Source organism: Calypte anna, chromosome 7 (genome assembly GCF_003957555.1).
Source record: "Calypte anna isolate BGI_N300 chromosome 7, bCalAnn1_v1.p, whole genome shotgun sequence".
NCBI classification, from domain to species: Eukaryota; Metazoa; Chordata; class Aves; order Apodiformes; family Trochilidae; genus Calypte; species Calypte anna.
Genome location: NC_044253.1, coordinates 22,715,015 through 22,736,355, shown reverse-complemented (window position 1 = coordinate 22,736,355; position 21,341 = coordinate 22,715,015). Strand labels below are relative to the sequence as shown.

Below are 21,341 nucleotides of genomic sequence, written 5' to 3'. Positions count from 1 at the left end.
ATGAGTTTGAGAGAACTTAATTTTTTGACCACTGACCTTTTTAGCTTTGCAGTTTATGCCAACAGTACACTTAAGAAGCCCCCCCACTTTTAGCTGACCGTGGTCATTAGTCAGCATATCTAGGAGAAAAGATCTGCTTAGGATACTGTAAAATCCATTATAATTTCTATACTTATTAGCTATTTGTCATAACTTCAACTATTTCTGTTTTAAAGTTAAGCTGCTTCTGATATTGGCTGCTAACCACTAGATTATACTTTACTAGTGATTACTTTTTTAATTAAGCCTGTGTATTAGCTATAAAGCCACTTGAATGCATTGTAAATAAAACGTTGTAATAATGAAGTGCTTTAATTATATTCCCTAAAGTGTGCATAGTTCTTGGCAAATTTTTTTATTTAAATTCTTAACATGCTCTGTTTTTTTGAAAAGCAGTTTGGATTGCTGTAAAGATGGAGATCCAGCCTTTAAAATCATTTGAGCAAATTCCACGGCTGTTCTCTAGTTAGTGAGTTTTCACAGCATTTGCAGCAAGCTAATTGCTTCTGCTAATAAATAATCTAAAATCGATGCTGACAGCAGTTAATTGGCACAGAGACTTTATTCTGTAAAGCACTTGGCTAACGACCTTCCTTAAATTAATAGCATTAAGTGCTATGAGGAAATAAATCTAAGGAATTGCCTGTCATTCGCTTGTCATGTCTAATAACTTCCAATAATGATGGCTGATAGATTTTTGCACATTCCATTATTGAAGTTGGTGCATGTAATTATTCTCCTCATTATATGTAAACAATTAGCAATATTTGGTGTTTCCTTGCAATAAAGCTGTTAAATACAAGTATCCCATTAGAGTTTAGAAACTATTTTTGAAAGCAGAATTTCATTTCCATTGAATATGGCAAATCTGCAGGTATCTGAACACGCTACTGGCTCATTGGACTGAAATTCACCTTTTGGTAACATTAAGTTGCTTGTAAATGAAAGAATATGGGGGAAAATACTTTAAAGATTTCTGTATTGATGTGTGGAACCTTTTGTTTCCAGCTTGAGGAAGTGATGGAGAAGGAAACCTACAAAACTGCTAAATTAATCCTTGAAAGGTTTGATCCAAAACCGACTTCAAAGGTAAGAATCTTAGTATTGATACTAATTTAATATGAAAGGTAATATGGAGCTGAACATTCAGATAATATTATTTATCGTTAATTGGCAGGAGGCTGAATTGCCATCTGCTGGAACATCTGCAACCCCAAGACCTGGACAAGGTAATAGCCCTGTAAAACAGCTGCTCTTTAGCATAGATACTTGTCTTTCATAGCAATTTCCACTCTGTAAGTCTCTCTCTGATAAAATTTGTAGATCAATTGACCTTTATTTAGGGTTAATAGACTGTTTATTGCACTATGCCCATTACTGTTCTGTATTTTTCAGACAAAGGATCTGTTACTAATGGCTGATGCTTTTCTAGACACCAGGATGCTTAATGCTGCTTGATACTAAAACAGGGAGAAAATTAACTTCTTGTGCCATACTTGCAATTTTTCTAGAATGCTATGGTGCTTTCAAATCTTATGTAAAGTTCAATTCTGATTGTATTTTTGGCTAGTTAGACTTTTCTGAGTGTAGTGCTTACTACACTCTACACTACAAACTGCTGCTTGGTGGATGGAGAATCTCTGTGGAGATTCCACAGAGTGCAGAAATCTAGTATTTTCTAGATGCAAAGAATGGGCAAAAATGGTAGTTTATTATGTTTCATTTAAAGGTGCTATTGAATAAAATAATAAAAGAAATAAAAAAAACTTGCATGCATTTCAGGGAAGCCTTGCTTCCTATATTGCACACACAGGTTCCAAAACTGAAAAGATCTTTCCCCTGTAGAATGTTTTCATTAAAAATGTGGACTATAAATGAAAAAAATATTTATGCCAAGAAAAAACTGTTCAGTTTTTCTTAATGTTGAGTATAATAAGCTGCAGTTTACCTGAAAATACTAGTATTAACACAGTGTAAGAGCCACTTTTTGTTATAATACTGAAGATGCTTACAAAGATGTCTCAAAAATATGAGTACTGGTTTGCTGTTATAACCAACTTGAAACATGTAGGGTTCAGGAGGGATGTGATGTGTTTGGCTTTAATTTGTGAAATTGTGGAGACTTATTTTCTAATTAAACTGTTCTTGGTAGGTGCAGAAATAATTTCAGTTTTTAGCTATCAAAAAATTACTATCTTATTGCTGTTCACACTAAATATCTGCCCAAAACAAATATTAGCTTTTGTACTATGGGGTATATGACTTGCTGTAGCTAGATGATACCTTATTGTGTTTGTGTTGTAATTTGGTGTATGCAGTATGAGGTAGAATTATGGTGATTTGTAATAATAAAATATGTTCATAGGTTAATGTTAAAGCTTACTTGATCTTCTTTTCTCACTTTGAGCACAATCTAGCCAGGTAGCAGAACTCATTATCTTGAGGTCATTAATTGAGCCTTTCTGAAAGAGAATAAATAATGACCAATATGTCATGAGATAGTGTTGTGTATGAGGCAGCTGATAGGAGTTATGTTGGTTTGTTTTTGACATGCCAGTTGAAGTGGAAATGTGCTTCATGCTAAGAAGTTCAAAGATTTAATCAGCATTATGTAATGGTTGGTTCTCACACTAACAGCTGGTAGTGCCCTAGTGTACATATGTATTTAGCTATTTCGTAGCTTTTGTGGGTTTTTTCGTACACTTAAATAACTGAGGTTTTAACAGATGATTCAGATGCATCTTAGGTTAGGCATAAGAAAGCACCTGGAAATAAAGAAGGAATGGAATTTTTTGTATACAGAACTGTTTTGAGGGGTAGTTAATGAGCATCAGTACTTAGGCCATGTGAAAAAAGAAGAACAAGGGAAAGTAGGCATTGGCAGTGGAATAAATATTTACCAACAATCTCCTTGATAACTGGTTGGTTATTGAGACTAAAAGCAACAAGTAATATGAACTGTATTTTGAACTGCATTGTGCTCTCTAAAAATTATTTATTCTTCTCTAGAAAAATCAAAGAGTTTTGAAGTAAGAGAGAAATAAAATAGTTATGCTTGTAAACATGAAAGATAGATCTGTCTCACCCCTGGCAATATCTTACATTCTTCAGGAGAGCATACTGAATCATCACTTGGGAGTAGTAGCCCTGTTAGGTACTGTGTCTGCTTATGTGTCTGTATTTAGCACAAGTAACTGAAGAATTTGAACTCCAAAACCTTGGAGAATAATAGTCTAGTTTAAAATAATAATTGTAAACTTATTTATCTGTATTCATGCAGTTGGTTTGCAGTTGCCCAAAAAATCATTCAGGAAACAAAAACCTTGGAAAACTGCAAAATTTCATTAAAAGTGCATCAGCAGTAGCTGTATATTGTGTTAGCATTGAGACCCAGTGGACATGCTGCTTATCTAACTTGTACAACTTGAGTTACAGAATTCTGGAACTTTGCAAGAGGCTCGTAATTAACACATTGCATTTCAACATAGGGCAGTTTGATTGGTATGTAGATCATACCTGGTTACTGCTGAGGGATATTAAGGTAAATATAGTGGAGGTGGACAGCAGGTTCAAAAGGAATTGGAGGAGTTCATGGGCAAGAGAGTCCATATGCGATACTAAAATGTTTAGAGAGGGCTGTATTTTCTCTAGTGTTCCTGACAATGTGTTTATAGATTTTGGGGGTGGTATCAGAGATAGAGGCAACAGAGAGCATTCAGGTTTGTGTGGTCTCAGTAAACAATGTGTACAATCACACATTTGTAATTTAAGTTCTGGTACCTTCTTTTACTTGTGGAGCAGTGGTGTTGGCAAGTTCTCTTTAGTAAGAAATAAGACTAAAGTGAAAGTCAATGAACTCAAACTGGAGGGGGAAAAAAGGTGCTTTGTGTATAACCTGATATCATGTGGATCTAGCAATGAGTCTTCTGTTGTTACCTGTAGTGAGACTAAAACTACTGAAGCACATCTCTCTACTGACTTTGAGGTACTTGGATTCTATGTCTTTGTAGAAGCAAAAATACTGGAAAGAGACATTATAGTTGTCACAACGTGTTAACAATTGAAAGCCTTTTTAGAGGAGGCTTGCAAAAAATGATCTTTCAGAAGAAAACAGGCAAAGCAGGCGAAGGTTTTTCAGGTAGCATGGAAATTGCTTAAAAATAGTGTAGTTTGGGCTCAGAATAATTGTGGATATATCTGTGACCTATCAAAACCAACTCAGAGCTGTTAAGAAACCCAAATTGACATGCTTAAGCTTACATGAAGACTGCCTTAAAATGGTAGAAGAAACATCCATATATAGAAATTATGGCAGTGATGATCTTTGATATTAAACATAATAAAGCAGACTTTGTAATGAAAAAGCATGAATAAAATCTTAGGAGTGAATTAAAACATTTTATAGATATTTAAAATTATTTTTGAACAAGTGGAGTTTGGCTTCATATTTATTACTCATTTTTCAAAGATCCATGGAACTGAGAAGAGCTAAGAAATTGTATATACCTTTAGCTTGATTTTTGAAACTAGAACATGTGTGGTAACTATAACACAAGCTTGAACATATAGGTAAATAAATCGTGGTGCAGAATCAATATGTTGTTTGTAGATGACTCATGCCTGTTCATCAGATAGCATGGAGAGGATGATGAAATTATTCTAGTGTAGTTAGACTTGAAAGGTTACTACTAAAACTACGACTCATAGAAATGTCGATGTTGAGGTTTATCATGCATGAATTCTTGATTAGAATAAAACTTCACAGGAGCAGTTTTCAAAATGGAAAAAAGTCACCAAGGAAACCTTAAAAGAATTTCTGCAAGTACCTCACCAATTTATCCTGTTTTCCAGGTTCTGAACAGGTTAAATAGTGAGAGGACAAACTTTATTTGCTAGAACCAAGTTAAAATACAGAATCTTCATACTCAGCTGAGCAGTCTTAACTTGTGTGATAAAGTTGTGTGAAGTAATGGAGTCGCAATCATGAAGTTTTGGTAGGAGAAAACCAATAATTTGTTCTGCTCTGTAGGAAACTGAGCTAGGTGGATTTTTAGTAAGACTTAGTGCATTTGTAGTCTTCTAACTGATGATACCAAAGACTCTTTTATTCTTTACTCTGATATATATTACTCCTATTTATATGTGCAGATAAGTAGGCAAGAACTTAACCTGTGTGTGTTGCAATTTCGTGGTACCAGATGTTGGCAAATTTTCAACAGAACTTTAATGTTTGACCTCATACTCTGGTGACAGCAACTCTTTCTTAGCTCTTGTAAGCTGATGCTCCCTGCCTCCTCCAGCACTGACAGAAGTGTGACAGGGCAGTATTGTGCTTCTGGGGACAGACTTGAGCACACCCATCCTTCTGTGGACAGTTTCCAGTGGACCTGTAAACTGCCTTGGACAAAGCCACCAGTTAAAACACCTCTAATCTTGAAACTTAGGAGATGAATTTAAAATACAAGTCTGATGTTAAATTCCACTAAATTCAAGTGTTTGGAACTAATGTTAGTCCTGGGCACTAGTATAGCCTTAGGTGTGGGCATTCTTGGGAATGTACCTTTTAGAGACTAAAGTCACTTGTTAGCTGTATTAATGTCTGCAGCTCTAAAGAGAGGTTTATGTTTCAATTTGGTCTGTTGCAATAGTGCATTTCAGAGGCTCCCTAGAGGTGATTAGGTATAGATGGCATGAGAAATAGATGGTAGTGTCTGATGTTCATGGGGACTTTTGTGGGTTTGTTTGGAACGAACTTGTGTGATTATAATGGAACTTCAGGTTTGCATTAAATATAGAGCATCCAAATCTTAATGTATTACCAGAATGATATTCCCATTGGTGTTATTAAGTACTCTGGCTTCTGGTAAGAGGTGAGGAAACCCGGTGTTTCTCATAATAGCACTTACTATTTAAGTTACTATTTAACTCTTCTAGTGGATTGTGAAGAAGTACAGGTAAGGACACATTCCAGCAGAATGTTCTTGCTTTGTGACAGTTTATTCAGTCTGAATTTTTAAAAATAACTCTTAGTTATCTAAGTTTTTTAGTCCCATGGAAAGTTAAGCACTTGGAAATACGTTTTAACCATAGAGTAAAAACAGTTCCCTCTGTAAACTAGTTTGAATCTCTCTGTTCATATCTCCAATATTCTGCCTTAGAGAGTAGAACTGTAAGGTAAGTATCTGCTAATTTCCTTCTAGAAAAATCTTGCCCTTGTGTGGAGTTTATTTCTATGACATACTCAGCCAGACAGCAGGCGATCTTTGTAGACCTTTCTGGTTCTGTTTGACTCTGTAGTTTGCTGATTAGATCAACGATATTAATGTACTTTTACTAATCTCTTGCTTATAATGCTGGATGCTAAATGCAGTATGCGCATGTTCTTGTCAGAAATACGGCAGAGGACCACAGCCCAAAGAAACGCTTCTACGCCGCCTCCTGCAACTCCTAAACAAGGCTCTCCAAAATCCCTGGTTCCAGCATCTCCTAATCTGAGAGATGCATCACCTCTGAGTGGACCTCCAGAAAAAGCTGTTGTGCCACCCTTGCAGTCAAATGTGTTACCAAGACGCCCTGCATCCCCTGCTACTTCAGTGCCTGGAATGGGTAAACAGAGCACTTAATGTTATTTACAGTTTATATTGTTTTCTCTGGTTACCAATAAAACAGGCCATTTTCAGACAGTATGGAAATGGCATTTCATTTGGAAATAGCAGAGCAGTTATCTGATTAAGCAGGAGTTCCATATTCAATTAGCCATAACTCTTTACAGCTGGCACCTTTTGATGCTGAAACCTATTGCCTAAGCTCATTTAACTGTTATGGCTTCTTTGTTTAAATGGCAATAAAACTTTGCAGCATTCTGTAGTCAACAATATAGCATACCTTTTATGTTCTTAGTTTAGAAGAGCTCTACATTTATATAAATCAGATACAGAGGAGAACACTTTCAGAATACATTCATGTTGCTCACTAAACCCTGCACATATTTTTTAACATGCATCTTGACACTTTATTTAAATTTTTACTCTAGGAGGTGTAGTCATGCAATCCATACTCATAGATTAAAGTGTAAAATACTCCAGAAGAGTAGCCTATATTGTAGCTGAATTCTTGTAAATAGCATTGTTATTTGGATACAAGAGTCAAAAGTTTAGCAACAGGTTGCAATCTGGTAGAAATGAGTGCTCCTTAAAATTTGGTTTGGTATCCTGAAAATGGTTTTCTCTTGATTTCTGCTTTGGTGTTCAGATGAGATGAACTTTATTAAACAGAATATGAACTGAATTCCGTAGGGGACTGAGCAAAACTTGAGGGTTTGTAGGGGGAAGAGTTGTTCTCATTCTCTTCATGGATGGTGAAGCTGTGTATGGGTTAGTGCCAGGCTTTTTCTGGCACGTTGAATCACAAGGCAAGAAATGAGGTGAAATGCTGTCTTGAAAATAGAAGGGGTGCAACTTGCCAAGGATCCTCTGAACGTCACTTTAATGTGGAGTAGTTCTTCCCTCTTTATTCAGTGATGAAGAATATTTTTCTTTGCTTTGTGTTCCTGATTTTCACCTTATTACCAATATTTTATAAACGTATGTCCTTGCTTACTGACTTCCGGGTTACAATCTAAAAGTAGAACTATACATAATATATTGATACCCAGTCTTTTAATGGAAGACCTTGGGCAGATGAATGTTAAAAATCTGTATTGGTTTTAGTGTGGTGGAATCAGCTACAAGAAAGCTGTGATCTCTTGCTTCTCTGCGGAGTCCATTAAGCCTTATTTTTTTGGTAGTAATTGTTTATTTGTATTATGAAACAAGTGAATTTATTTATTCCTGAAATGAGCTGTAAAGGCAAATTATTAGTAAGTCTGGATTATTTTTAAGTACCAGAAATCATCATCTTGCACCAGAAAATTGTTTCTTGGTTACAGAGCACATTTACTAAAATGTGCTTACTGAAAACTCCTTTATGAGTTTAAAATTGTGTTCTTCTTGTTCAAGGAACTGGCTATATTAATATCAGTTATATAATACTCTTTTACGTAGGGGAAGATTCAGGCACGTTGAATAAGCTGCATGAAATTCAGCATTTACTACAGAAATGGCTTAGAGGAAGAAGAAAAAAAAAAAGGACTTGTTTGAAAAGACAGTTGCCAAGATAGTTCATTGAAATATTCAATGTAGTTGTTGTGATAATGGTTCATAGACACACATTTTTTCCACTAATAATTGGTATTTTGACCAAATGTAGTATTTTAACATATAGCAATGAAAGCCACTGCAGTTATCAGTTAATGTGTAAGACCTGTTTTCTCCTCAATGTCCCCAGACCTTCCAGGCACATAAAATCTCAGTCATGTAGCTGTAGTGAAAAGTATGCAAATTCTGTATTTATCAGAGTAGTAGCATTGCATCCGAGTTCATGCATGGCTTGTAGCAAAAATGTATAGCCTTGCTTTAGCAAAGATTAATAATTAATTTTTGTTATGCTATATTTTGTAGAGAAGAATAAATTTAACATGTATTCCACAGAGCTCCCATATGTTTGAAAATTAATAACCAGCAGGTAGTTGAGAGTTTGCCAAGCTTTGCAGAAATGACTGGTCGGTCTTTGTACAATGATCGCTTTTGATGTATGTATTAATTACTGGTGTCCATAACAGCATGAGAACTGAGATGGGTAGTTTGAGTTATTAGGAGGCGAGTATTTGAAGTTGTTCTGGGAGCATGTTGTGATATTTCATTTTACATAACTCTATTTAATTTTTACCTCATTTATTAACTTCTAGAAAAATTTCGTATATTTACGATATACAGATCATATGGAAAATTTGTCCTTTGAATGCAGGCTAAACACATGTTGAGTGTTAGCCAGATATTCATAAAATTACCTTAGAGTTCTAATATTACTGCAGCTTGTATCAGTGCTCCAGATCTTCACTTCTATGTCAATGTACATTCACTGCTCTTAATGGAATTACTGGGCCTTTCAGATTTTTGTGAAGCCTTAGGAAAGACAGCTATTTCAGAATCTATAAAATGAAGCATTAGGTCCAGATTATGTTGCAATGAATCTGCTCTGCCTTAATGTTAGGAGGGTTTTCTTAGTCTAGGTTTCTGCTTATTGATAGAATACAGGAATAACTCAGGAATATATTCACTGACTGATATCCCTTGAATTCAGTTATCTGGGAATGAGGGTTATTTAAAAAACATTCATCTTGATCATGAAACGTTTTATTGTGCTTATTGAAGGGTTGTAAATTACAGTATTTTCTGATGAAATTTTATTGTGCTTGTAAAGATTAGGACAGTCAATTATCCAGTATTGATGAGCTGTTTTGAAAGGCTGTGCTGTTAGAACTATTGCAACCTTAATGTCAAGATTAGTTTCATTCTATCTGTAGCACTTCAAGAAGGGTATTGCTGAAAATACTTGATTCATACAACGTGTCTGGTGTTTGTAATAGTGGGTGGAGTAAGATTTGCTGTATTATCTTTGCCTGTGTATACTCTGTTTAAGAGATGCATGTTACTCTTCTGTTGATAAGGTTATGAAAGATTGTAATTTGTGTTGGAAGCTCTGCCTTTTTCCATGTTCTGGTGCTGTCCCCAGCTAAGCTGTCTTCTGAGAAGCTTGAAGTCCACTGCTCTTTTTTCCATGGTAGCTTTCAGTTAAATATTCTTCTGAATTAGTTCGGCTTGCTCACAAACTTTACTATCTTGTTAGAACATTATTTGGATTTTTAAAAATCCTTTTTGCATCTTCAGAAAATAGGTTTAGTGCTTCTTACCCTTTAGCTTTCTGCTGCTTTGTTTGTCGCACATTATGGGGGATTCTGTGAAATAGATATTCCCAAGAAAAATACTGGAAACATAGCAAATTGAAGGCTGAGTCTGTGGTTGCTAGAAACCTTTCTTTTAAGCCATACCTTTTCTGTATTTGCTTTACTGGATATAGCAAGAATAGCTATGAGCCAGAAGTTTTCTCTGAGAAAACACTGGTCACATTTTGTGCCTTCAGAGTTTTACTTCTAAGAATTTACTTCTAAGAATCTATTTAGTTTTTGCATGTCTTCAGATTATAATATGTTCATCTTAGTGTGAAACCTGATAGTAGCTGAGTTTTTTCTGTCTGACCTTCTTTACTATCTTGACCTTGGATAGGACTTCTGCATTGTTACCAGTGATTTTTTCATTGGGTGAACTGATTTTTATGTTAGGTTTCATAATTTTGGTTTGAAGTGGCTTGAAGCTGACGTCTGTCCTAATTTGGGTTCTGAAAGGACTGGCTTGTTTTCTCACTCAAACATCTTTTCTTGGTAGCCTGTCAAGGTTATTCATAAAGGTCCTACAGAGATACATTTTAGGTTTTGCCCCTCGCTGCCCCCTTCTCCCAAGTGTTCACTTAATTATCTAGCATTAAAGATCTGGCTGATACCCACTTGCTGAAAGTGCTGTAACTTAATACCTCTTGTGCTTGTGTAAAATATCTCTTGTCCAGGACTGTGGCTGTGGGAAGAAGCTTCAGTACCTAATTATTTGAATGGTAATATCCAGATCCTTCAGGCACAGCTTCTTACCAAATTGTGTTTTCCTCATTATGCCTAGCATCTTCTGTTTGAAGGCAGAAAAGAAAGGTAGACATAAGAAGCCAAAGCTACATAAAGGAAAACTGGCAGCTCGTGGTGATCTTGTGCAATTGGCCTGATGTTTTAAAACTTAATGGCAAGACAGATTTGTACCACTGGTCTGCTTTAACTGCCACATGTAAACAGAGGTGAAAAAGGTGGTACCAACTATTACTGTTACCTGTTCTTAGTGGAGGTTTGTACTGGTGGCAGTTTGTTAAACACATGGGATGTGAAAAATGATACCTAAATAGTGGTCTTCTGGCTTTTAACTAAGCACAAATATGAAAGTATTCAACTTTCCATTAATGTTGGACTTCCAAAATGCCAAACAACAAGTTTAATGTATAGACTGAATGCACATGGAGGGCAGGCTCATGTGGTATAGCAATTACACAGAAGCCAGGGAGTACTTCTTTGGTAGTATCTTTGGTTCTACTGTTGTAATTGATTTTACCACATTTATTTGGTGTAAACTTTGAGTGTTGAATATGCGAAGTTCAGAGTGAATGAAGAAAACCCAAAAACTTTTCTTGGCTTAAAAACACTGTATTTCTGAGTAATCATTAAATACTATTGATGCCTGAAGTACTTTAGAAACTATAAATTTAATTCTTTATCTGAGATATAAAAGGAGAGTGATTTAGTAAGCTTATAAGCCAAAGGAGCAGAAAAGGAACTTTCAACTTGCAGTTTTTAAAATCTCAGAGCTTTCCTAGCAGACTAAGAGATATGGCCATGTGTATTAAGTAGGTGCAATTATTTTATTACATTAGCATGCACAATGAAATATCAGATTATATATAATTATGTTTTTGAAAACAGTTTTGACAAGGTTTGTGTCTTTCTAGGTCTTCATCCACCAGGTCCTCCTTTAGCAAGACCTATTCTTCCTAGAGAAAGAGGAGTTGTGGACAGAGTTATTGAATACTTGGTTGGCGATGGTCCTCAGAATAGGTAAAATGTTAGAAAGTACCTAAACACATAAGAGACAGAAAGCTTCTTCCTAAAGTCAGATAAGTCAAAAATTGCAAATTAATTTGTCCATATTTTCTGTAATTTAATGGCCCTTTCTCAGTGCTTTGCCTAGAATCTCTTTGAAGGCAAAATGGTAACATTTTGACAAAAGTAACATCCACTTTTGATGGTATTAGCCATGTGATACAAAGAGAAAAAAAAATCTGTACTCAAATGGGTGAATGAACTAAAACAAACAAAAAATTACTTCAGCTTTATTACCATTATAAATGCTTTCAGATTTTCTTCAGAATCGTACATATCAGGACTTTCATCTTAACCATGGTAATTTTTCATATTGACTATATTATAATGTAATATAAAATTAACTTGGATGTTCTTTTCTGGTAATGGAGGTATGAAGAATATGTTGGATTACCAGTTTTAAATTGTAGCAAAGAATATTTTGCTGTTTTTAAAACAACTTAAAAAAAATAGCACACAGATTTAATTTGCTTTAATGCATAAAACTTTAACTGTGGAGATTACCTTTGAAAAGTAAATACCTATTAGTATCCGAGGTAAAATGCATCTCTCTTCAGTGTGTTGTAACTTAAAGGTATGTATTTATATATTCTTCTTTTCTAGGTATGCCCTTATATGTCAGCAATGTTTTTCTCACAATGGTATGGCTTTGAAGGAAGAGTTTGAATACATAGGTAAGAGCTGCTAATCTGTGACAGGTTCTCTAGTAGCTAGCTTATGTTTCATAGATAATGCCCATCATACTTCATTTTAGTTGCATTAAAGTACTTAACTGACACTGAAATGCCACGTCACGCAGGATCAGTTTTATGGTAACTTACTACTCTGTACCTTAAGATTCATTTTAAGACTTAAAAAAGTACTTTATAGCAACCTCTGGGCCAAAGATTTTATATGTACAAAACTATTTGGTAGAAATAATCCTCTTCCAATACATCCCTGAGAATTGCTACTGGCTATGAATGCTTCTTAGAAGGTTTTTATATGGAGAAACTATCTGACATGAAATTGTGCCTCTTTTACCAGAACTTAAACAACATTTTGCTTTGGCAAGAAGATCCTGGGGAGGTATCGGAAAAGGAGTGGGAACAAGCCCTAGGGGGCTATATGTGAATTTATGGCTGACAGTAACTTCAGACAGACACAGCTCTTTATTGAACACAGATGTTTTATTTTGCCTCTTTTCTGCTACCAGTATAAGCCTGATGCTTCAGAAATAAGTGAATCTTAGATAAATCTTCTGTTGAATTTTGTTTTGCTTAATTTTATGAGTAAATATACAGCATTGTAAGAATAAGCTGAATGTTTCCTCTGGAACCAAAGATATTTAGTCTGTGTGTCAGTTCAAGTGACTTCACAATTCAGCTGCAGGAAATTGCTACTTCCCCCTTGTCTTGGGGCGTAAATACTCATTTAGCTATTAAGTGGTATCCAGTACTTCTCCAGAACAAAACTGCCTTTTCTTAATTAAGCATTCCTGGAGCAGAATGCTCCTCAAAAAGCAGAACAAGACATACCTTGCAGAATCCCTAGCATCCCCTTAATCAAAGTGTGAGGAAATTGGCATCAAGAAAAAAAAATTACTTGCCAACTGAATTCCTTTGTTGGAAAGAGTAGAACACCACTACATGGCAGCATCTTGTGATGCTGAATTCCATTATTTTGTTCACTGTTGTCAAGTCTTTCACAGTGGTAAGCAGTACTCATAAGCACAGCAGACAGTTTTTTTAAGAAGTGTATGTATGCTGAAATTAAAAATGGAGCTGTATGGAATAGCTTGTGTAAATATGGTGGAGGTGCTGGCAATTGCTTATTATCTGGTTTTAGTACTTTGGATAGCCAGAATATAGTGTAAGGATAAAGATGAAATATGAAATTAATTAGTGAGTCTACTTAATGGTTATGCTTTTGTGTAGCATTTAGGTGTGCCTACTGCTTTTTCCTGAATCCTGCAAGAAAAACTAGACCTCAAGCTCCACGACTTCCAGACTTCAGTTTTGAAAAAAAGCCATCTACAGAGTTGCAGTCTGAAATTGAGCCTCTAGAACCTGGAGAGACAAAGCCTCAGGAGACTCAGCAGACAGAAGGTATGTGTTAATCTCATGAAGTCTGTTCTTTTTTAAGGTGAAATCCCTCCCCTCTGATGTAGTACTCTGTCTAGATGAGTTTTTTATAAGAATAAGAGCAGCTGAAGAACTCGAACACTGCAACGGCTTTCCTAGAGAGGTGGTTGATGCCCCAAGTCTGTCAGTGTTAGAGGCATTTTGATGATGCTGCTGATAGTGTGCTTTAACTTTTTATCAGCCCTGAATTGGTTGGAGACAAGATGGTCACTGTTGGTCCCTTCTAACTTAGTCTGTTCTAACTTCACAGGAAGTGCAGTTTAAATTGTTTTTCAGTTCTTGTTTCGACTTCTAGCTTAGCTTGTTGATATTATTGTCTTCTTTCCTGGACCCTAAAATTTCTTTGTAGTAGGCAATACTCATGCAAATGATGACATAACAAATTATTTCACTCTAATGTTGCTGATAAACAGATAGAAAATAGCACTGTAAGTTACAGAAATATTTAAGAAGGATGTATGTCCTGAAGTGGTTAACACACACTATGTTCAGCAGGTCATTTGACTGAGGTGTGTTGGAATTTCTGCCTTTGTTCCTTTTGCTGTTTTCCTCAGGGCAGGAAAATCTAGTAAAACAGCCTTGTATAAAATCAGGGAGTTCAAAGACAAATTGTCAATTTTAATTTAACGTTGTTCCTTTTTAGACATTTTATAGTCTGCAGATACAGTAGGCGTCTGGTGTACAGCCAACAGGAAGATGCAGTGTTTAAAGACTCCAGAAATTATACTTTAAAACCAGAGAATATCCAGTTAGATGTGCTGTTCTGTACTCAATGGGATTTTACATTAGTTTAAAACAGGGATCATGGGGGAAAGCTTATCAGATACTGTGCAGCCCCAGCATTCACTCTAGAAACACACCAACTGTGCGAAACTGTCCAGTGTAACAGGAAGAATGTTTCTGCTTGATTATATTTAACAGGGAGTACAAAGCAGCATTGGTCTTTACTTTCTGTCATGAGAAGTCTGCATGAGACCAGTAGGGAAGTAGTAGCTAACTGCAGACCTATCTGGGTGTGGTCTGATGAGAGTGCATTATAGGGAAACATTTCTTTTGCTGTGCCAAAGTGTTCTCTTACTTCTGTAGAAGTGCTATTACTACAATGAAAGTAAGACTGAAATCAGATGCATGAAGCATAGACATTGCAGGTGTCATCTTCACCCTCAAACAATCATCTTTTCAGGGAGTGGAGAGCAGATTAGTAGCTTCTTGGCTACTTTTAAAAATAAAAGTTTTCCTTAAAGTTTTCTTATAGAAAAGACACAATCTGTTGCTGAGGTTATTCTGCTTATTTACCTCTGAGTGAGTAAAATGGGGGAGCCTTAAAAGATGGATACACAGCTCTAGGATGTGTGTGCCTACAGGGGTTCTCAGCATTATCCCTAATTGTAGATTCTTGGAAGTTTTAGGATGGGGGGGATGCTAATTAAGATGGTATTATCATTGAAGAAAACGGTCATTAAACTATGTCTTTAAAGGGTCTGAGCTGCTCTTTCAGTTTATAGATGTTGTAAAAAAGGTAAAACCCTAAGAATTAGCGTGAAGTTTTTGCTAAGCACTTGAGATGTAGGAGTGAAAATCCTGCAAAATGTTGGTTTTTTCAAAGTAGAGTTTTATTAAGTACTACTGGATAAAAAATAGGATGGTTTTATTGCTGTAAATATGATTTTAGAAATTTCCCTTTCACACTAAAAATTACCAGTGCATTATTTTTTATTTATTTATTTTTCTTTTCTTGTTTGTTTTTTTTTGTGTGTGTGTAGTCTTGAATTAATGTGCTGCTTTCTTTAAAAACAATAGCAAAAGAAGCTTCTGTGGAGTTCATTCCCCAGTTCTTTTCCTCCTAGGAAGTATATGGTGAAATTTTTCAGAAGAGGCATGAGAACTGACTTCTGTTTTTATCAGGCTTAGATATTTGATCTTTTATGAATAACTCATTTCCAAGGTGATATAAACCAATCTGTTTTGATAACTAGTGAGCACTCAGAAATATATTGTGTTAATATTTTATATAACTAATATCTGAGAAATATCTTGTTGATGTAGAAGATGCCAGTACTACCCTGTTTGTCACTGTGTATTAACTGCCTGTGACTTGCTACAAAGTAATCTCTTATGAATCAGAAAAAAACATTTTCAGTAAATCACTTTTTCCATCAGAACTCTAATTTGAAACATAATTGCTTACAGGCAGTTGAGGTTTATTAATTAACATGTACCTTTATTATAAGTTTAAGGCATGAAGCTATCATTGAGGTATAGCTCTGGGGAAGGCTTTTTTTCACTACAGTAATATAACTGCTGTCATAGGAAGAATAGAGAATGTCTTCACTTACAGATGTAGACAAACATTAGCATCAGAAAATTGACTTCACCATAATGCTGACATCACAGGGAGATTCAACTCTTGTCTGCAACTCTTTTCAAGCCGTAGCTGTTGCAAGCTAATGTCATATGGAAGTGCAATAAATACTTATTTTTAGCATTCAGCTGCTTTTACTAATGCGTAGAGTGTGGAGCTGCATCTTGTCAGTTGTCTGCTCATGGGGTGACAAGCAGGTTACATGCAGCTCCTGTGAATAAGAGAACTGAAGAATGGTTATTGGGATTGTTGTTGGCTCTGAACCTTGGATTTTTTAATCCTCTGGAAATGTGGAATCATCAGCTGTTAATCTGATGTTTTACTGGCACAAATGTCAGGCTTTTCCTCTTCAGCAGAGCAAGCTGGTAAATTTTAGGACCAGAATAAAGCAAAAGTAGTTCATTTGGTTTTCTTACCTTTTTCTCAAATGGCTCAGTCTTTAATTTGTTTTTGTAAAAAGCTAGTTGGTTCTTCTGTGTACTCCTCTTAAATGTAGTAATGCTTGAATCATATAAAAAAAGCCAGTAGGAATGACTTTTATTCTCTTGCTTAATTTTACCTTGCCAATATTTGGTGCTGTTATGCTGCCTTCTTGAGTCAGGTTTGCCATTTAGCAATGCTTTGAATGTTGAAACAAAGAGGTTTAGCATTTAGCACTGTTTTGACTGCTGAAACAGAAATTGACTGCTTCAGTGTTCTGTGGTGTGTATCTGGTGCTCATGTTCAGAGGTCTTCATTACTACTCTAAAGCACATGTTCCTTACACGTGTTGCAGACACACGTCACTGTGTAGAAGTTTGTTCTAATGGGGAGCTGCAGTAGGAAAGAAAACTTGTCCCAAGGGCTTTGAATATACAAGTAAAGTAGATAAATTAGTTTGCTGTGTTATATAATTGTATATTATATATATTAAAATATTATTATATATATTATTATATATATTAAAATATTTTGTATATCTATATATTTAGTGCAATTATTTTTGTAATTACCTGATTAACAAACATACATCTACTTAATTTAATAGTGATTCATTATTGTGAGTTCTCTGGTTCCACACTGAAATATTCTCTGCAACAAGAGGAGAGGTGGCTGACTATTTAAAAGGTCAAGTACATAGGCTTTCTAAGCACTAAATGGGAGTCTTAGGGGGGCGGGATGGAACTGCTGTATCCAGGAGCAAGTTTTTTAAAGTTGTATTGATAAAGATCTTAAATTTGCCTCAGGCCAGCATAGGACTGTTTGCTGTTGAGGTCATGTGTGTGTAGCTGCATTCTCCAGTTAAATCATGGAGTTTAACTGGGTCAAGTATTAATCATCAAGGACACTCATTTTCTTTTGTCAGCTTTTAAAGTTTATGGTCAGAACTTTCTTTTGTTAGCTACTGTTCTTAGAATAACTTATGTCATATTGAGATCAAGTTGACTTTAGGTAAGCTTTCCATTAATCAGTATATTTAAAATGGAATCAGTGTATATATTTAATGAAGGTTGGTCATGTTTTATAGTTGGAGTTAGTGCTACCACTTACAGAGTGTGATCACTCGTTTAAAGGAGCTTCTCTTAAGTTCTTGTAACTTTGGCAGTGTTAATTATTACACTGAATTTTCCCATATAAGTTTGTTTTAACTGCATATTCTGGAGACTTTCAAGAGTTTCACCGAGTCTAATTAAGAACAAGGTGAAGGGAAAAGTCGTATAATACCTGAGAATTTTTTCTTAGAAAAGCAGTGTCTCCATACCTGTTAGTAGAATATAAAAAATGCAGCAGCATTCTTCTGTTCTTTTGAATATAGATAGCTAGACCATGCACTCAATAAGATTTTCTTCTTTTCATTAGAGACTTTTGCTTGCTTCTCTCTAGTGGCTGATTGTCCTTAGGGCTGTCCTCAGACATGTAGGTGTTTGGCATCCTCCTGATCAGATTGAATGAGTAGTCTTTCCACCTTGATCAGAATAAGAACATGTCATTTCTGCAGAGTGCTAAGCATCACTCAGTTGTGGACTGCAGGTAAATAAGTAGTGGTTGGGCTATGCTGCTGCAAATGAGTTGAGAGAGCATGGAGCTGTCTCTTCCTCACATCCTTTATTTGACTCAACCCTTAACAGCAGCAGTAAAGAAGGAATGTCACTCAAGTGTGGAGGGACTGTAGCAGGCAAAGGCACAAACTTATTCATAGAATTTGAGGCTGAAGAAGAAATGCAGAGATGAAACAAAGAAAACTGACAGTTGGGAGATAAAGATTGAGCACAAGCTGGGGTGGGATCAAGATGGAAATTGAAGAGCAGGAAGGGAGAGTAGGATGGTCTGGAAAGAAAGTGGGAGCATAAATTTGCTTGGGCAAAAATAGGATGATTGACCATCTGACAGATGGCTCCAGAGAAATTTTGGAACAACAACCGAGGCAAGCATCGAGCAGCCTGTGATGGAGAAACAAGGGAAGGAAGCTGAAGCAGGAGGTAAGTTGTCAGCAGACTTGCTAAGATGGAAAGTCAAGTCAGAGAAGAAATGGAGAAACTGGGCTGGACTGAGCAGTCTGAAGTGGAGCCTGGAATTAGCTAGATGGAGCTGTGTGTGGGAAGAGGGTTCTCAAGTTCCTGGTGACTAGATGAGTTTTACCAGGCAGCTACTCTTGTCAGTATTGACCCAAGAAGCCAGATTTGTGGTTCTAAAGTTTTCTGCCCAAGGCAGAGCAGGTATAGGAAACTGGATGTGCCTCTGAAAGTAACATATTCAAGAAAAGGGAAATGAAACTAAAAGAAAAGGACCTGCAGAGCAGAGATTTTCCCTGCAGCCTGTAGCGAGATGGCAGCTGTTCCCCTGCAGTCTGTGGAGGAGCACAGTGGAGCAGTCCCTGAAGGACCACAGTGGGGTAAATGTCAATTTGTTAGGCCCTGAAGTGTCACTGATGGGCAGATCTGTAGAAGTAGCCTGTGCAGGATTGCAGAGAGGGGCAGATGTGGATCTGCAGCTGTGGAGGACCCTGTGCCAGAGGAGATGACTGTTAACAAAGCTGACTGCAGAATCAGAACCAGGGGAGCTTCCAGCAGCTTCTCACAGGAGCCACCCCAGTGGACCATGTCTTCCAAAACACCACTGCACTAACCTGAGACAACTGTGTGCATTATAATATGCTGTATAGTATTGACTAATATTAGTCAATAAATATACCACCATCAGTAGTATCATTCTACAGTACTTTTGTGTCATTTAGTGTTCTTTTTTTCAGTGCTTATGCTTACGTCAACATGTGACTGTCTTATTTCTCATACGCTACTGAAATCCTGTTGTGAAGTTAGAATTTACTTCTTTAGAGGTAGCACTTACAATAAATATTTTTGACTGATCTTCAGAATATGCCTGTTATCAAGCAACTATCATCTCAGACTGAGAGTGAAATACTCCTGTATACCTTCCCTGCAGTTCCTGTGGAAAGATTGAGAATGTGCAGTAGTTTTCAATTGCTGTTCTCAGATGCTGAGAACTAGATTAGAATACTTTTTTTTTCTAACTATCTGTCTCCTTATGTTTAAAATAGTTTCCACCAAATCGAATGTCTAAGTTCTCTATACAAACTGAACTCCTAGAAAAAAAGCTGTGCATTTGGTAAAACTTCCATTACCAAACACAAGGAAGCTGACTTACCTTCGTATCTTTTTTCTGACACTGTCTCACATTAATAAACAAGCTTAGAAATATTCTGTTGAGGGTGGACATATATAAATAGTACATATTTTCATATGGATCTGAACTCTTTTCCATAGTATTTTGTGGGGAGTTTTATCTTTTCTTTTTGCAGGTTTTACTTGTGACTCTCCTCATAGAAAAATAGTTTTTAGTAATTGACAACTTCATGCTATGAGTAGTCAAAAACCTATGTGATTGCAAACTGTTGCTTTCTTTGCTTTTTACGACTATTAGCTATCTCTTAATTTCTGGAAGTTATTTTAAATTTTTTCTTTTCACAGAACCTGAAGAAGACACAGCCCAGATCCCTGATGCAAATGAGACAGATGATAAAGCACCAAGTTCTGAGCAGCTACATGATAAGTTGTCTGAAGAAGCTGAGAAAGAAGAAGCAGAGAAGATTTCAACAGCTGAAGACTCTATTTCAGGGTCTGTTTCAGCTGAACAAAGTGAAGAATCTTTAAGGAAAGCAGAATAAAGTACTTCAAGTGCCTTCTGTAGCTAGTTTTTAGCTTTGTTCATGCCTGTTGTTACTATTCAGGTGAGCTTTTTTTAATGGTACACCTTAAAAATGTCACTTGAGCTTAAACTGCCTCAACTGCCACAGTATGTCAAAGCTATGTATAGAAATGGCTATTAAATTAAGCATGTTTAAGTTAACACACGGAATGTGTAGTTAGTTGAAATTTAACAGTTGTATCCATCGTTCAGTTTGCATATTTAAAAATGTAAAATTCTAAGCTTCACCAAGGGTGACCTATAGTTTGACATCTCTTTAGCTGTCATGTAGATATAAAGAGCAATTACTGGCAGCAGCTGAACCTAGTAAGTTCAGTTAACCTACTCTACTGAACTTAGATACTTTTTAATGCTTCCCTGTTAAATTGAGTACACTTTAGATACGCAGATGTTTACAAGCTGAAGTGTCATCTGACATTTGGCTTAAGCATATGGGAGTGTCATTATAGTGGTTGTAGTGGTATTCATTGTCTAACTTTTTGACAGAATTCAGTTAAATGGCACTCAGATAAATGGCATCTCCTTTGGTATTTGCATTGCAGATGAACCAGAGGCACGTACATATGGAACTGTTTTGTGTTTACATAAAATATAGAAAGTCTCTGCACTTGATTGTACTTGAATACAAAGCACTATTTATACCTGTACAATAATGACAACGTATAAGTGAATTTTGTGCCTTTGTGTATTTTGTTAAAGGAAAATAAAGACCTCTAGCAGCAATACTTGCTTTGTGATTCCTAAAACTCAAGGTAATTTCTGTTCTGCTGCATGCAGCTATTCTACAGCTTCTTTGTGGAAGTTCAAAGGGAATATGACATCTTGAAAGGAGATTGTCTGTGTAGCAAGGGCTGCTGTGATAGCATAGAAATAGATCCCTGATCAATAGGGGAGGTGCAGGTGCATTTGCCAGAAAACTTTCATAAGGGTTCCTAAAGTCTGTTGATATTCTTTAGTGTTAAAGTTACAATGTATATTTGCA

General features: G+C 36.1%; 1 protein-coding gene across 2 annotated transcripts in view; it reads left to right on the top strand.

Annotated features, from left to right (window-relative positions):
* Positions 1-21,073, top strand: part of LNPK (lunapark, ER junction formation factor) — a 38,726-nt gene extending 17,653 nt beyond the window's left edge. For both annotated transcript variants that reach the window (XM_030454600.1, XM_030454599.1), the window contains exons 7-13: positions 1,048-1,128; positions 1,217-1,268; positions 6,430-6,645; positions 11,518-11,623; positions 12,272-12,342; positions 13,585-13,755; positions 20,122-21,073. In XM_030454600.1, coding sequence (XP_030310460.1) covers positions 1,048-1,128; positions 1,217-1,268; positions 6,430-6,645; positions 11,518-11,623; positions 12,272-12,342; positions 13,585-13,755; positions 20,122-20,318 — 894 coding nt within the window. In that variant the 3' untranslated portion in view covers positions 20,319-21,073. The remainder of the gene's footprint in view (positions 1-1,047; positions 1,129-1,216; positions 1,269-6,429; positions 6,646-11,517; positions 11,624-12,271; positions 12,343-13,584; positions 13,756-20,121) is intronic.
* Positions 21,074-21,341: the final 268 nt, after the last annotated feature.